A 17,247-nucleotide genomic window follows, 5' to 3' on the forward strand; every position below is an offset into this window, starting at 1 on the left:
GTCTAGTAGCGCAGACTGCTACTGAATGGGTGAAGTTACCTAAATGTAACTTAGAAACTGCACGGCTCCCCCCCTGCGGTACTTGAATTACTAGACCAGTTGGCTAATGCTCTGGTATTCATGTGTGATACGTCCCTGGATTCAGCTCAGTTTGTAGCCAGGACGTCAGCAGCGGGTATTGCGATTAGGCGCTTGGTATGGCTGAAATGCTGGTCGGCTGAGCAGGCCTCAAAAAAAGGCTGTGGCTGATCTTCCATTTACAGGGGAAAGGCTGTTTGGATCCTCTCTGGACGCGTTGATCAAAGGTATCACGGGGGAAAGAGCCCTAATCTTCTAAAAGTAAGGCGCCACCTCCTAGGCAGGGGCCTTCCTTTTTAATGCTCATGAACGTCTTTTTCATGCCTCCGGGTTGCAAGAGAAAGAAAAATAGTTCAGGTCTTCTGGGGGTCCCAAAAAGCCATGGTCGGGAAAATCTGGGCCTGCCGACAAGTCCTCCGCTGCATGAAGGGGTGCCCTCACCCGGTTCTGGGGTGGGGGGGGCATCTTTGTTTCTTTCAGGAACCCTGGACTTCCTTGATTCAGGACAAGTGGGTTCACGAAATGATTCGATCAGGGAACAAGATCGAAATCCCATCTCTTCCGTTGGACAGGTTCTTCCCATCCAATCTACAAATATCCCCAGTCTGGTTACGGTACCTGCGTGGGACGGTACAAGATTTGCTTTTGCAAAGAGTGATTGTACCAGTTCCATCTTGGGAACGGTTTCAAGGGTTTTATTCAAACTTATTCAGAGTGCCCAGAAAGGAGGGCAAGGTGCGTCCCATTCTGGATCTCAAGACTCTGAGTACAGAGGTTTCAGATGGAATCCATCCGCACAGTAGTGGCGTCTCTTCATCAGGGAGAGTTCTTAGCCTCTATAGATATCAAGGACGCATAGCCACACATCCCTATTTACTCTGGACTCCAACGGTTTCTTTGCTTTGTTGTAGCGAAGGTACATTATCAATTTGTGGCGTTACCCTTTGGTCTCGTCTCCGCTCCCAAAGTGTTTACCAAGGTTCTAGCTCCGGTATTATTGTTGTTACGCTGGGGGGTACCTTGACAATATCTTGAAATCCACGCTGACTCCTGTCCTGAGATGGGAGTATCTGGGCTTGACTCTGGATTCAGCCTTGGCAAAGGTTTTTCTCCCCCATGGACAAGGTACAAAATTTGCAGGGGGCGATTCGGTTGTTGCTGGACAACAATCTGTCCCCTCTGTGAGTTTTCATGCGGGCCTTTGGTCTGATGATATTGACCTTCGAGGTAGTCCCCTTTGCTCAGTTTCCACACAAGACCATTGCAAAGGGAGATTCTGGTCAAATGGAACAAGGAAAGTCTTTGGATTCTAGGATTCGGTTGAGCCACAAAGCGAAGTCTGCTCGGTTGTGGTGGATTCAGTCCCCAGCTCTGTGCCAGGGCAAGTCCTTCCTTCCGTTGTTTTGGACAGTAGTAACCATGGGAGAGCTCCAGCTGTTCCTGGTTGAGCTCCATGTTACTTGATTGGCTACATTTAGCCTTTAGGGGACTTACATTTATTTTTTGCATTGTCTTCCCACCCCTCATAAATATTCTGCTTTGGGACATCCCTACTAGTAATGAAGATGGAGCTGCGTCTGTTGATGAACGATAGAGAAAACTGGAACCTACTGTAAAATCCTTTTCTCTGAAGTTCGACAGACGCAGCACTGCTTGCAAATTAACTGATTAATGATAGCAGAGTGTGAGGAGTTATGCAGTCCCCATAGGTGTGGTTAAGCTTTTTGCCTGCCTAGTGCCTATTTCTGATGGGAGGAGCATAACCCTACTAGTAATGAAGATGGAGCTGTGTCTGTCGAACTTCAGAGAAAAGGATTTTATGGTAAGTTCTTACAAAAATCAATTTTTTTTATTTTTTTTATTTTACACATTACCTTAGTTGGTTTCTGGCCTAGGCCAAACTGAAGTCATACATCCCAGAAGTCTCCATGGGCATTTTATTTTCTTTCATCTAGAGTAAGGGCTTTTATCTGCTAAGCACACCCTCCTGTATGCACGCCTGAGCTAAGGGTAGATGGATTCCAGGAAGTAAATTCTATAAATCTGCCCTTACTCAAGATGGCCATGGTTAAAATGCTAGGGGGGGGGGTGTTTTTCAAACTATTTTCTAAAGCATGGAAACATTATTAAATGATTACGTTTGCTTTGAATATAGAAAATGAAATGTGCTTTGAAAGGTGTTTTCAGTTTTTGGTGCTCAGATGTTGTTGAGTTCTGCTTTAACAAGCCTTAAAAAGATCACTAACCACACAATATCCATCACTGACCTCTGAATCTACAAGCACTTTGGAGTAATCCATGCAGAAAGTTGACTGCAAAATATTCTCTTTTTCTCTCATTAAACTTAGATCATGTTTCTCCTTCTCTCAGCAGTAATGTGTTGCAGTGCAATTAATTGTAAATGGCATTCCGTTGTGTGTTCAGAATGCAGCTGCATTAGAGTGCTGCACTGCAGAAAAAAAAATAGCCACCTCTCGAGAGTGGTGGTTGAGGTACGATGAGCCCAATAATTTAAATGGGCTGTGTAATGCAATTCAGCGCACTTACTGTGCATTGCAGGGAGCATTGCGTTCAGGTATAAATGGGTCCTAAAGCCTGTTTACGGATTGTCAAGATTATGGTAATATTTGACTGTCCGTAGTCTATCAACAATTCTTAAGAGAAATGTGTAGTTTGCAAATGCTGGCCTTTTTGTTTAAAAATACTAGTTTTTCTATCTGCTATGCTGATCTCATCTAGGACTAAATTACTGCCCTGAAAAAAAAAAAAAAAGCAACTGAACTAATAACTTGTGATATATCGGCCCTTCCGTCGTCGTCCCCCCCCCCCCCCTGCCCCCCAATCCAATTATTCTGGGGCTGTGTGGGTGGACTGGTCCACCTCTTAGGGTGGGGGCAGGGCACTTGGCTGGGGGGGAGAGGGGCTGTTCCTGGTGGGGGCCCCCTGTCCTGCCTGGGTCTGTCGTTGAGGCCTAGAGATCCCTCCTGGGGGCCGCCATTTTGTTGTAGCCTTGTGCTGCAATGCACGGCGGCCATGTTTGTGTGGTCCGGCGGGCTATTTTGCGGTGGAGCCGCCATGTCTGTGGAGCCTACTGGGCTGTGATTTAGGCAGTGGGAGCCCTTTTGAGTTGCCAAGCGACAGCCGAAAAACCTTAAGGATTTAGAGATCTGTAAAGAAGAGTTTACCAAAATCCCTCCTGAGATGTGTACATACCTGGTCACCAACTACAAGAAACCTCTTAACTCTTCTGTGCTCGCCAACAAAGGTTTAACCAAGATTGAAACATGTAAGGGGAACTATACCCAAGACCAACCTCCCAGTAGGGTCAAGGGAAGAGGGGAGGGGATAGAGCTAGAATGGGGACTTTCTCGGTACTGTATAAATAAGATAGTCAAAGGGTAAGATACAAATTTTTATTTAAATACAAAATTTAAAAACAAAGAAAACATATATTACATATAGGTACTGTATCAGAGTGTTTGAACAATTGTATGAGCACAAATGCAGCTTTGTTAATCCAATGATGGATTTTCAAACTTCCAGATGTGTGTACCTCGACATGTTTCGTGGCGAACCACTTCTTCAGGAGGATATTTTACACACTATGCTCTTTCTAAAAAATCAATTAATAATAATACAGTATACAGAATGATATAGTGTGTATACATGATAAATACAGAAATATGGGAGGGCTATCTTACCTAATGTTCAAGGCTCAAATGGATCACAGACCCCTGTGCACAGCCACCAAATCCTCTCAATGGCGGACAAGGGAGACACTAGATTTTGTACCAATTAAAGAAATATTGTCAATATATGATTAAATTTCATTTTAGGGGGTACCTATCCACTTAATCCTGTATAGAAACAGGAAAAGAGGAGGGGGGAGGATCCCCCATGGATTTTGTGATTTAGAAGTTATGAAACCAGAATTAGAAAAACCGATGGGTGATTGGAGCCACTTCCAAATGGACTGGCTGAAAATGGAAATAGAGAGATGGAAAAATGGTTAAATGTGAATAACCTAGAGGTGGAGGAAGAGGAAATAGTGGGAAGAGGGAATGGAGAGGGGGGAGGGGGGGAAGAGAAAAAGGAAGGAAGGAAGAAAAGGGGGGGGGGGGAGAAGAAGGAAGGAAGAAAAGGGGGGGAGGGGAGAAGGGGGAAGGAAGTAGTGATGAATTAAGGCCCAAACACTTGGTAAATAACCTACTGGTGGTATAAAAGTCCCCAAAGTCCAGGAAAGATCTTGCATAGAAAAAGGGGGAAGGAGGATCAACCTACCAATGCTTTAATAGTTGTAAGGTGACTTTAAAACTTAGATCCACATAGATCTCCACCAGGGCACATACAAAGGGAGCAAAATCCTTAGCTGGGGATAGCTAATCGGTGTGGGCGTCGCCCAAGCATATAAAGCCTAGGATGCAAATCAATAGTTCTGATATACTCCAAATCAGCATCTGGCTGGGTCATCTGTTTAAAAAGTAGAGTGTATCAATATGTAGCAAGCATTTCCTGATAAAAGTAATCAGGCCTTTAAAATGTATCAAGATCCAGTAAAATGGAGTGCTTACCCGCCAGCAGCGAAACGAAGAGTGAACCCAGATGGAGATAGAGGATCAATAGCGTTCGCCGCCATGACTGGCAGCGGACGCTATTTAAGTGTCTGCCGAGCGGCTTACATCATCACGCTCCCTTGGTGTGCGTGACCACTGGCCAACCAGACCATCGAGGCCGCGCTTGCGCGAATCATCGCGCAGGCGCGGTATTGCCATGTAAACAAACACCGCAATAATGACTGGCGTCATCAGATGCCGTCAACCTCAAGGTCACATGTCCGCCGGCTGTTTATTATTTGTTTTTATTTGTCAATTATTTGTTTTTGTGTGTCTTTTTTTTTCTGGATTTTTGGTTGATATTCTGTCTCTATCATTTAAAATACGTACATCTATGATAAAAATTACAGACCCTTCATTTCTTTGTAAGTGGGCAAACCTACAAAATCTGCAGGGGATCAAGTATTAATTATGTACCCTATCTATATCTATATACATATATATATATATATATGTGTAAATATATATATATATATATATATATATGTGTATATATATATATATATATATATATATATATATATATATATATATATATATATATATATATATATATATATATATATATATATATATATAGCTCCAGTTCAACCAAACAAAATTCCCAGCTCAACTTACTGACCAGTCTGCAACCAACTGAATTATCCTGTCTGTGTTGGGAACAGGTTTTAGATTGTACACATTTTAAAATACATGCATAAGTTGCACAGTCACTTCCCGATACCCCAGTATTATTTGCAGTCCTAACTCTGTAAATGTTGACAGCCTCCATAGTAGAAGCACATGCATATCAATGGATAGGTAGAGGGCAAGTGAGCCTGGAATGAGCCCACTTCTCTTTAAAGGCACAGGGGCACACTGGAAACAAAGCATATATACTTTAAGGTAAAATATTTAGGTGGCCTGACCCTGTTAGTCTTCGTAGGTACGTAGGGACATGTTCTTATTTCTGCTCCAATCATGGCTATCAGTATTCACAGATGGTACTCTGTCTTTATTCCAGGTTGCAGATCGCCTTTTTTCATCTTTTGGACAAGACATTTTGGATGCTTTGTACTGGACAGCTACTGAGCCCAAGGAGAGGAAGCGGGCACATCTCGGTGTCATCCCTCATTTCTTTATGGCCGTGTTGTATGTCTGTATCCTTTTAATTATTGCAGTCACACATTTAGATGAATGTTGCTTTGATTAATTTGAGCTGTTTTGTAGTGTGTTAACAGACATGGGCGCAATTCATTAAGCGTTAAATATTGAATGTGTATTGCATTAAAATAACTCATGCGGTATTTAACGCAAGAATATGCAATTTACAAAAAAAAGCACATTAAATACCACAAGTTAATTTATTTTATTTTGTGGTGTTTTTTTCACTCCAGAATGTGAAACATTTAGTAGTGATATTCTTACTGGTGCTAAATGTGACCATTCGGCTTAGGGCTGCTGGTTGTTAAAGAGCCGAGATCCTGACAGCCATAACTGCTGTCAGCGGGGATTCCCTGCTGACAGCAGATTGTAAACAAAAGCACCGACAGCAAAAAAATGCCTTTTGTGTATTTATTTACAGTATCTCACAAAAGTGAGTACACCCCTCACATTTTTGTAAATATTTTATTATATCTTTTCATGTAGCAACAATGAAGAAATTACACTTTGCTACAATGTAAAGTAGTGAGTGTACAGCTTGTGTAACAGTGTCAATTTGCTGTCCCTTGGAAATAACTCAACATACAGCCATTAATGTCTAAACCGCTGGCAACAAAAGTGAGTACACACCTAAGTTAAAGTGTCCAAATTGAGCCCAAGGTGTCAATATTTTGTGTAGTCACCATGTTTTTCCAGTGCTGCCTTAACCCTTCTGGGCATGGAGTTCACCAAGAGCGTCACAGGTCGCCACTGAGTCCTCGTCCACTCATCCATGATGACATCACGGAGCTGGTGGATGGTGGAGACCTTGCGCTCCTCCACCTTCCATTTGAGGATGCCCCACAGATGCTCAATAGGGTTTAGGTGTGGAGACATGCTTGGCCAGTCCATCATCTTTACCCTGAGCTTCTTTAGCAAGGCAGTGGTTGTCTTGGAGATGTGTTTGGGGCCCTTATCATGTTTGAATACTGCCCAGTCACCGAAGGGAGGGGATCATGCTCTGCTTCAGTATGGCACAGTACATGTTGGCATTCATGATTCCCTCAATGAACTGTAGCTCCCCAGTACCAGCAGCACTCATGCAGCCCCAGACCATGGCACTCCCCAACACCATGCTTAATTGTAGGCAAGACACACTTGTCTTGTACTCTTCACCTTGTTGTCGCCACACGCGCTTGACACTATCTGAACCAATACGTTTATCTTGGTCTCATCAGACCACAGGACATGGTTCCAGTAATCCATGTCCTTAGTCTGCTTGTCTTCAGCAAACTGTTTGTGGGCTTTCTTATGTATTATCTTTAGAAGAGGCCTCCTTCTGTGACGACAGCCATGCAGACCAATTTGATGCAGTGTGCGGCGTATGGTCTGAGCACTGACAGGCTGACCCCCCCACCCCTTGAGCCTCTGCAACAATGCTGGCAGCACTCATATGTATATTTTCCAAAGACAACCTCTGGATATGTTGCTGAGCACGTGCACTCAACTTCTTTGGTCGACCATGGCAAGGCCTGTTCTGAGTGGAACGTGTCCTGTTAAACCACTGTATGGTCTTAACCACTGTGCCGCAGCTCAGTTTCAGGGTCTTGGCAATCTTCTTAGTCTAGGCCATCTTTATGTAGAGCAACAATTCTTTTTTTCAGATCCTCAGTTTTTTGCCATGAGGTGCCATGTTGAACCTCCAGTGACCTGTATGAGAGAGTGAGAGCACTAACACCAAATTTACCACACCTGCTCCCCATTCACACCTGAGACCTTGTAACACTAATGAGTCACATGACACCGGTAAGTGAAAATGGATATTGGGCCCAATTTGGACATAGTCACTTAGGGGTGTACTCACTTTTGCTGCCAGCAGTTTAGACATTAATGGCTGTGTTGAGTTATTTTGAGGGGACAGCAAATTTACACTGTTATACAAGCTGTACACTCACTACTTTACATTGTAGCAGTGTCATTTCTTCAGTGTTGTCACATGAAAAGATATAAAATATTTACAAAAAAGTGAGGGGTGTACTCACTTTTGTTAGATATTGTATATATGCATATACTATATTTGTATATATTTTTTGCATTGAATGTGGAAATGATTTCAGACACTGACAATCCTGTATATTATCAGCATCAGTTTTTTCTGTTTTATACTAATTAGCCTGGTGCATTTGATTTAATCTTTGCAGTGTTTTAACACCTGTCGTGTATAAATCTGCTTTTTTTTTTACCAAAATATCTAACCGCAAACTATCATTGACAATAATTTTCATTTTGCGGTGTAAGCACAGTAAACAGCAAAGATGTTTACGTTTCTCTTTAAAATGTCGTGATGTAACTACTACATGGATACTTTCCTTAACCTCTCCGTTCACAGTTTTACATGCAATCCTAATACTAGTGCAAGCCACCACTCTCAATGTGGCCTTCAACTCTCACAACAAGTCGCTGCTTACCATTATGATGTCTAACAACGTAAGTGTTTTCAGTGAGGTGAATGCTGAAGCTGTGCTTTCTTTCCTTCCACCTAGAGCTGCACGATTGTTGATAAAATAGGAATCACAATTTTTTTTCTTAGAATAAAGATCGCGATTCTCTCTCAGATCTCGGCGTAACATCATCTTTTACATTATACAAAAAAATTGGGCTCACTTTACTGTCTAGTTTTGTTTAAAATTCATTGAAGGGTATTGTGCAGAAGAAAGACTTCTGCACAAATACAGTTGGACATAAAAGATTGCAACGGTCGTCATTTATTTCTGTTGCGTCTCTGCTAAATAAATAAAAAAAATAAATAAATATATAATAATAATGTTTGGGGGAATTCTAAGTAATTTTCTAGCAAAAAATACTGATTTTACCTTGTAAGCAACAAGTGTCAGAAAAAGGCTTAGTCTTTTAAACACCCCTCTGTAAGTTGTACATATAGGTATTGGAAATATCTCTAAACTTGCACTGTTTAGGAGATATTTTACTGTATAGTGTGCCGATGACCTCATCGGTGCATGCGCTCTAAAGGAACATCCGCCCGTGCCTTTTCTTCAGAGCCCTGTGACTGGTGGAGCATGCGCTGGAGTGACGTCACGCAGCTGCCGGCCAGTAGCATAGCTGGAACCCGCAGACCCGGAAGGAAGACAGCTGAAGATGAATGCGGCCTCCAGCGGGGACAACGAGGGCTTAGTTTGGAGGCAAGTGTCACATAATGTGCTAGTATGCAGTGCACATCCACTCGCTGTCACGGGGAGGGCTGGCAGTCAAGTTTGGAGAGGCTGCAGCTGCTAGAAAATATTACAGGTTCCCCCCTCTTATCCTTTAAACGAGCCTAATAATGGCCATGTGTTATGAGACGCTAACTGGGTTCCTTCTCTGCATGTGAGTGAATGGCTAGTAAGGGGCTATTTATTTTGTTGTGGTTTTCTCTCTTCTTTATTCTCTTTATGTATATTGTTTGTTCTTCTGATATTTATGTGTTTTCTGGAGACAATATATTTCCAGAATGCCCACCGTGTATTTACGTCGCTACTTTGATGTTAAATACTGGAGTTATGGCAGTAGATAGCAGATTTGTACCCCCTCCCGCCGCTTCCTGGTCGTTTACCCCACTTACCGGAGCCGTCAGTAGCGGGGAAAACAATCCGGTCCAGCACCTCTGTGGTGCTGGGCAGGAAGTCGAGTGAGGGCAAGTTGAGTCCCTCGACTTAAAGGGCCAATTTTTTTGCTTTTAAGTGTAGATGTGAGATCTGAGGTCTTTTTGACCAAGAAAACTATTTAAAGCGCCTCCGAGCTCGTGCGCAGAAGTGAACACATACGTAAGTTGCACCCACATATGTAAACGGTATTCAAACCACACATGTGAGGTATCGCCGAGATTGTTAGAGGGAGAGCAATAATTCTCGCACTTCACCTCCTCTGTACCGCTAAACTGGTAACCTGTAGAAATTTGTTAGTTTAAAAATTTCTACAGGTTACAACAAATTTACAAAGCGTCATCTATGGAGATTTTTAAGTGCCAATGTTTGTCGCCATTCCAGGAGCATGCGCAGTTTCGAAGCATGACATGTTGGGTATCAATTTTATGTGTAAGTATTTGTTTCCGAAAAAATTGTGTTTGTAAGACCTCTGCGCAAATACTGTGTGACATAAAGTATTGCAGCAATCTCGATTTTATTCTCTAGGGTCTCTGCTAAAACAAAAAAAAATGTATAATGTTTTGGGGTTCTAAGTAATTTTCTAGGGAAAAATACTGTTTTTATCTTGTAAACAACACGTCCGAAATAGGTTTGGTCCAGAAGTTGTTAAAAACCCTTCCCCTTCGGTCAGTAAAGAATATCTTCGCTTGTATGTAGACCAGCAGTTGATGCAAATAGGAAAAAAAAAAAACCTGCAAATGTGTATTTCTAATTTTAACACCACAAATGCTGGCTGTCCTCCCACCCAAGTAACTGCATTAGGTCTGAGGTTTCTGACTGATCTCTGGTTCTGTTCTACTCCAGATATTAACCATTTTGTGTATTTTCAATTTCAGTTTGTGGAGATAAAGGGGAGCGTGTTCAAGAAATTTGAAAAGAACAATCTCTTCCAAATGTCAAATAGTGGTATGTATTACCGGTATTTTCCCTTTCTATATATACCATGTTTACTAAACACTAATTGGTGCCACCTCGGTAGTAAGTTCAGCCAGTGCATTCGTATCTGCCTATCAGTATCTGAAACACTGTTATTTAAAAGGATAAGTTCACCTCCAGCAACATGTTACATAGTCCACCCGTTTTATCAGGGTGGAGCACGCAACATGTTGCCGCTTCTTCAGCCATTCGGGGTATTGAGCACCTGATGTGACAGTAGTATGGGGATAAGTTCCCAGTACCAGTTGTCACTTTTTAAAAATGGCATGCTTATGGGGCTCCGCCCACCCAACTGCTCATTAATTCACTGAGTTCTGTAAATTAATGAACAAGTACCCTCATCCTTGGCGATTGTCGGGATGTAGGTCTCGATGAACTACCACAGCATTGTTGAGTGCTCTGGTGGTTCATTGATTATTCCTGTCTGTGAAACTGCCTGCCTGTACGATATATGAGCTGACAGTCTGCAGAAGTCCTGCATGTCACCTGTCCTGCATGTCTGCTGATCACTGGTGCGTTACTTTCCAGGCTACCTGCAAAAAAAATGTGCATTTATTATTTTTTTTTTAAAGGTGAACATATCTTTAAGGCCCCATTAACACAATCCGGTCCGTCGGCGGACTCAGTTTATCTCAGCGGGGGATCGATCCGCCGATCCCCCGCTGAGCAGGCGGATGGCAGCTGTGTCTCCGTACTGTGTGTGGAGACAGAGCTGTCAGGTCCCACTGTTCTGTATGGGGGGGGTTTACTAATCTAAAACAAAGTCCATTGTTTACAATGTGCCTGTACACACAGGCGCGTAAACAAGCGCTGCATATTCTTGAGCAAAAAAAAGTAGAAACATCTGCGTTCCTAGTCAGTATTTTGGGCCTGTACGTGCATATGAGCATAAATATTAATTTTCCCTTGAAATATATTGTACGTGCATACACACAAAACAAATGCCTAAAATTATGTCCAAAAAATAGATGCTCAAACTACTGTACCATGTGCAAGAGGCCTTATAGAGTAACTGTTGAGCTGAAAGCGGAGTTGCTATAAGTTACCAAGGGTGATTCATTTTTGTTCATAACTCATGGTTTGGATATGTTGAAAAAGGTTCTTGATCTTTTTGGTTACATGGTACTTTTGTATATTGCTTTAATAAACTCAAAATAAGAATTCAAATATCCAGTGTGGGGCATTTTTTATTTTTAACCACTTGTTGCTGAGGTGGGACAGTTTTTGTTGCATACACCGGTATACTGCTATAATAAGGGGGTGAACATCCTCCTCAGTGGTGTACAATCTTAACTTTGAAAGCTGTATTTGCTAGGGATCTGTCTGTAAGTCGAGACAACTCGCACTATACCTACACTATGTTAATTTAGCAATTTAAACTCTTACCAGCTAGACATGGCTCAAACACCTGCCCTAATGGTCCATTAATTCTTTCACACTTCATTATTCTTCAGCATGTTCCTTCAGTGAAATCCCTTTCTTTTATGAATTTTAAAGCCAAAGTAAATTTTTTTTTTTTTTTTTTTAATCCAGCACTCAGTATCTTCTTCTTGCATGAAAGAAGATTGCCCTGTGTGCTGGTGTGGCTGCTCCATTCCTTGAAATCTTCATTCCTCGGTCACCCCTACTAACATACAGACAAACATACCACCCACAGCACATTTCAGTGCTCCCAAAAAAAAAAAAAACTTTTTCTAAAAAAAAAAAGAAAATGTAGGAGCAACACTATATTTTTACACTTGGCCATTCCTTACCCACTACCCTCCACCCCAGGCTGGAATTTCTTGCCCAGTTCTTCCCGTTTATCTTAATCTTCTTTTTGAGATGAGCCAAATAGTCAATCTAGTAATAAGGCCATTAGCGTCCATCTAAAACTCTAGAGCAGGGGTGTCAAACTCAATTTCATCGTGGGGCCGCATCAGCATTACGATCGCTCTCAAAGGGCCGGTTATATCTGTAGGATTAGATGTCCAGAGCACCCCATGCCCCCTTACACAACATGTCAAAACCCCCCGACCATCAGAAGTCAAGAGTCACCCACCCTTCCTTACATCACAATGCACCCCCTTACCTTGTGCTGCTGCCAGGAAGAAGATACGGGTGGATCTAGGAAGAATTGCAGGGTCTGGAGGAGAACCAGAGGAGGGCTGGAGTCAGCTTCCAGAGTTTGCAGAATGCTGAGACCAGGGGAGGCAAAGGCAAGGTGTTGCTGTGGCTGCACAGAGAGGTGCAGGATCTGTAGGAGGAGTTCTGCCCTCCTCTGTGCTGCAGACTGCTGAGAAGGGGGGTTGGGCAAAGATGAGCCTTTCTGCCGCTGCACAGAGGAGTGCAGGATCTGGCAAAGGAGCTCTGTCCTCTCTGCTGCCGACTACAGAGACAAAGTGGGGTCAAAAAAAGGGGGGATTTGCCGCAGCGGCAGGTGAGGTGCGAGGGCCACATGAAATGTCATGGGGGGCCACATTCGGCCCGCGGGCCTTGTGTTTGACACCTGTGCTCTAGAGTTTAGGGTGGCAACATCCTTTAAAAAGGTGCTGTTGAATTTTTTTGGCATCTAATTTGGACATTTTCAATGCCAATGCGTTATCAGTAATGAGCAGTACAAGGTGTGCAGGATGGACACCAAACATCAAATTAAAGATTTCTTGGAATGCAGAGCAGTTAACTGACCACCTGCAGTAATTAGGTAGGTAGATGGAGGAGGAAGCACCCAATATCAAGAAAAATAATAAGAATGTCAAGTCGTTTTTTTTATTTTATCTATAACTGTAGATAAATACATATTGATGATGTGCAACAAAACATAGCAAGCTAGCAAAATCTGTGTCTCCAGTAGTGACCTCAGGCTGGAATTATGTAGGCAGCATTGGGCTGGATATTGTCCAACATTGCCTTTATAAAACAGAGGAAGTCACTTACAGTTAATCACAAGCTCTTTTATGTCTCACTAGACCCAGGGAATGTGCCCCCAGTGCTAGGGTCTGTTGATGCCTCTGAGGGACAATCTTCCCATGGGGACATTTGTTGGAGTGATAACTGTCAGGATTTGCTCTTGTTTTGCTGAACTGATTTGGTAACAGATAAACTCATCAATGGGATGGGGACCCAAGACCAGTTTTACCTATGGTATCCAAAGCAAAGAAAATGTGCCAAAAATGGTCTTTTAGATATCAATAAAGTGGTAATAGACAATGTGGTTTAGTTTGCTATTTGCATATTAAAATGATGTCCTTTGGTAAACTTGTTTGGAAATGAATGGTTAAGATCTCTGTAGAATTTATAATCTGAATCAAAAACAAATTAGTGCTTATCATGTTTGAGAAATATTAACTCACAAAATAGTTTATTTGATGGCACCTTCTCATGTCATTTTGTCTTTTATTGGTGACATTTAACCACTTTTTTTTTTTTTTATTTCCCTCACAGATATAAAAGAGAGATTCACAAACTATGTGCTACTACTGATTGTATGTCTGCGAAACATGGAGCAGTTCTCATGGAATCCAGGTCATTGTCTTATTTGTTGTCTTTTTTTTTTTTTTTTATCAGATTTTATTTAAAAAACTTTTCATTGTTGTAATATGTACAACACAGAAACAAATTGCCACACAGGCAGTAGACAAGGTATACAGATATACAGTACAACCAAGAAGTGATCAAGATAGCTGAACTAGAGCAAAATTAAAGAGGAATTACAGAAGCTTTCCAGTGCACTTGAATCTAAAACCGCATCATTTCAGTACCAAAAATAAAAGATTAAGCTTACAGTGGAGATTTTACCTGCAGATTTTGTTTGCCCACTTACAAAGAGATGAAGGGTCTATAATTGTTATCATAGGTGTATTTTAAATGATAAAGACAGAATTTCAACTAAAAATCCAGAACAAACACATGATACAAATGTTATAAAGTGCGTTGCAGTTCAGTGAGTAAAATAAGTATTTGATCCCCAAGTAAAACATGACTTACTACTTGGTAAAGAAACCTTTTGCACAGGTTTTGCACAGGTGGGATTTTGGTCAACTCGTCTTTACAGATCTACTTTAAATCCTTAAGGTTTCTTGGCTGTCGCTTGGCAACTCGAAGTTTCAGCTCCCTCCATGCATTTTCTATACGATTAAGGTCTGGAGACTGGCGAGACCACTCCTTGACCTTAATGTACTTCTTCTTGATCCACTCCGTTGTTGCCTTGGTGCTATGTTTTGGGTCATTGTCATGCTGGAAGACCGATCCACGCCCCATCTTCAGTGTTCTGGCTGAATGGGAAGAATGTTCTCATCCAAGATTTTACAATACATGGCTCCTTCTGTTGGCCCCTCAATGTGGCCTGAACCTTTAGCAGAGAAACAGCCCCAAAGCATAATTTTTTCACCTCCGTGCTTGACTGTAGGGATGGTGTTCTTACGGTCATAGTCAGCATTTTTCTTCCTCAAAAAAAAAAAAAAGCTAGTAGAGTTAATGCCGAAGAGTTAAGTTTTGGTCTCATCTGACCGCAGCACTTTCTCCCAATCTTTCTCTGATTCATTTAGATGTTCCCTGGCAAACTTGAGATGGGCCTTTACATGTGCCTTCTTGAGTAGGGGGCCTTACGGGCGCTGCAGGATTTCAATCCATGGCAGCGTATTGTTTTGCCAATGGTTTGATTGGTGACTGTAGTCCCAACTACTGCCTTGAGATCATTCACAAGCTCCTCCCGTATAGTTCTGGGCTGAGCCCTCGCTTTTCTTATGATCATCCTTATACCACATGAGATGAATAAGAGATTCTGGGTTTCCACACCTAGCATATGATGGGTAGTACTGCACCCCAATAGTACACAAAAATTCAGGGTCCTGTATACTCTCTGAAGTATAAATAGCTGCGTGAGTGTGTGAGGGGGACAGAGGGCCTGCAAGACGTCTTCCCATTGTACCCTGATATGGGGCCTATGTTTTCCCACAAGCTCTTTATTGAGCCTTTTAGCAAAGGACCTTCGCAAGAATTTTGATGTCTGCAGGTAACACAAGTCCGATGAAGGGAGTCTTCATTTTTCTTAGGTATTACCACAATAGCAGCCTCATACATAGATCCTGGAAGCTTGCCATTAGAGATGGTTTTGGTAAATGTAAGTAAAAGGGGGGGCAGCAGCACTTCATACTTTTTTTATATAGCTCTAGAGGAAGTACCAGGTACCTTGTAAATGGGTAAACTACCCTACTCATGCAGTGTAAAGGGAGGGGGCGTGAAGAATATATTTTGATTTGCATATGATATGACTGGGTGGGGATCATGTCAAGGTAAGAGTTTAGTTCTGCAGAGGAATAACTGACCCTAGGGTAGAGCTGCACAATTAATCGGAAAAAAATTGTGATCTCAATTCAACCCCCCTCACGATCTTAATCCGGCATTTCCATGATTCATACAGTGTAGAGCAGTTATCTGCTCACTCACAGGTGTATAAAAAAATAAATAAAAGCCTCCGGCAAATGTTTATAGACATTGTTCAGCTGGGAGATAACTATAAACATGTTTTACAATGTGTCATTTGTGGTTCTTTTAGATCATAGGGTTGAAATTTGCCCTGTATATAAGGTCAGTTTAACTACTTAACGACTAAGCCTTTTTCTGACACTTGTTGCTTACATGTTAAAATCAGTATTACTTGGAACCCCCAAACATTATACATATTTTTTAGCAGAGACCCCAGAGAATAAAATGGCAGTCGCTGCAATATTTTATGTCCCACTGTATTTGCGCAGCGTTCTTTTAAACACAATTTCTATTTTGTTCATCGACGGACACAGCGCTCCATAAATCATAACTAGTGGGTTATATTGCCTCCTCCAGGAGTAGGACTAGGCAGAACAAAAAACACTGGTTGCTCTAGGGAAGATTTAAAAGATCTATTTACCTTATTTTCTGTCCCAGAGGCACAAAAGAATTTTCTAAGGGGTGAGAAGGAGGGCCCCCGTTTGCGGTGAGGCTCCTTCCCTTTCCTTGACTGTGGAAGGAAGGTACTGTACGGTCTCTTTTGCCGCCATGGGATTTAAACTTGATACTTTCAGTTTTCCAGAAACCTCCATTTGAGAATATTCGGGAGATTCCCTTGTCTACGTTATCCCAGAAGGTGTTATTCTTAGTGGCTATTACCTCGGCCCCCAGAGTATTTGAATTGGCGGCATTATCCTGTCGCAGTTCCTATTTAGTAGTCCATAGGGATAAAGTGGTTCTTCGTCCCTGTCCATCATTCCTGCCCAAAGTTGTCTCTGACTTCCATTTTAATGAGGACATTGTGTTGCCTTCCTTGTGTCCCAAGCCGGCTCATCCTAAGGAATTTACTTTGCATACCTTGGATGTGGTTCGTGCGATTCGGGTGTATCTGGCAGCTACGGAGTCCTTTTGGAGGTCAGAGTCGCTTTTTGTGGTTACGGACGAACCAAGAGAAGGGCTGCTTCTTCGGTTACCATCTCCAGATGGATCAGACAAATGGTGACTCAGGCCTATTCCATTAAAGGTCAGGTTCCAACTATCCCTGTCACGGCGCATTCTACTCGGGCGCTGAGTGCTTCTTGGGCCTTTCGTCATCAGGCTTCAATATCGCAAGTTTGCAAGGCGGCTACCTGGTCGTCTGTGCATACCTTTACAAAATTCTAGAAGGTAGATAATTTGGCATCTGCGAATGCTTTGTTTGACTGCAAAGTTTTGCAGGCTGCTGTTTAACAGGGGCTGTTCCCTTTTGAGTGGTGGTTTCTTTAAACCTTTATTTTTCAGATGGGGCTCCTGTGACCCGCTTAAGGCCCCTGTGTCCTGGTTAAGGGCTC

The 17,247-nt window shown here is 42.3% G+C and overlaps 1 protein-coding gene across 1 annotated transcript in view; it reads left to right on the top strand.

Moving 5' to 3' along the window:
• The window catches only part of TAPT1 (transmembrane anterior posterior transformation 1), a 152,137-nt gene that overhangs the window by 89,665 nt on the left and 45,225 nt on the right, over positions 1-17,247 (top strand). The window contains exons 5-8 of the mRNA XM_082243088.1: positions 5,695-5,830; positions 8,203-8,300; positions 10,351-10,420; positions 13,874-13,954. Coding sequence (XP_082099214.1) covers positions 5,695-5,830; positions 8,203-8,300; positions 10,351-10,420; positions 13,874-13,954 — 385 coding nt within the window. The remainder of the gene's footprint in view (positions 1-5,694; positions 5,831-8,202; positions 8,301-10,350; positions 10,421-13,873; positions 13,955-17,247) is intronic.

This window comes from Pelophylax lessonae (genome assembly GCF_965119305.1).
Source record: "Pelophylax lessonae genome assembly, chromosome: 1".
Taxonomy (NCBI): Eukaryota; Metazoa; Chordata; class Amphibia; order Anura; family Ranidae; genus Pelophylax; species Pelophylax lessonae.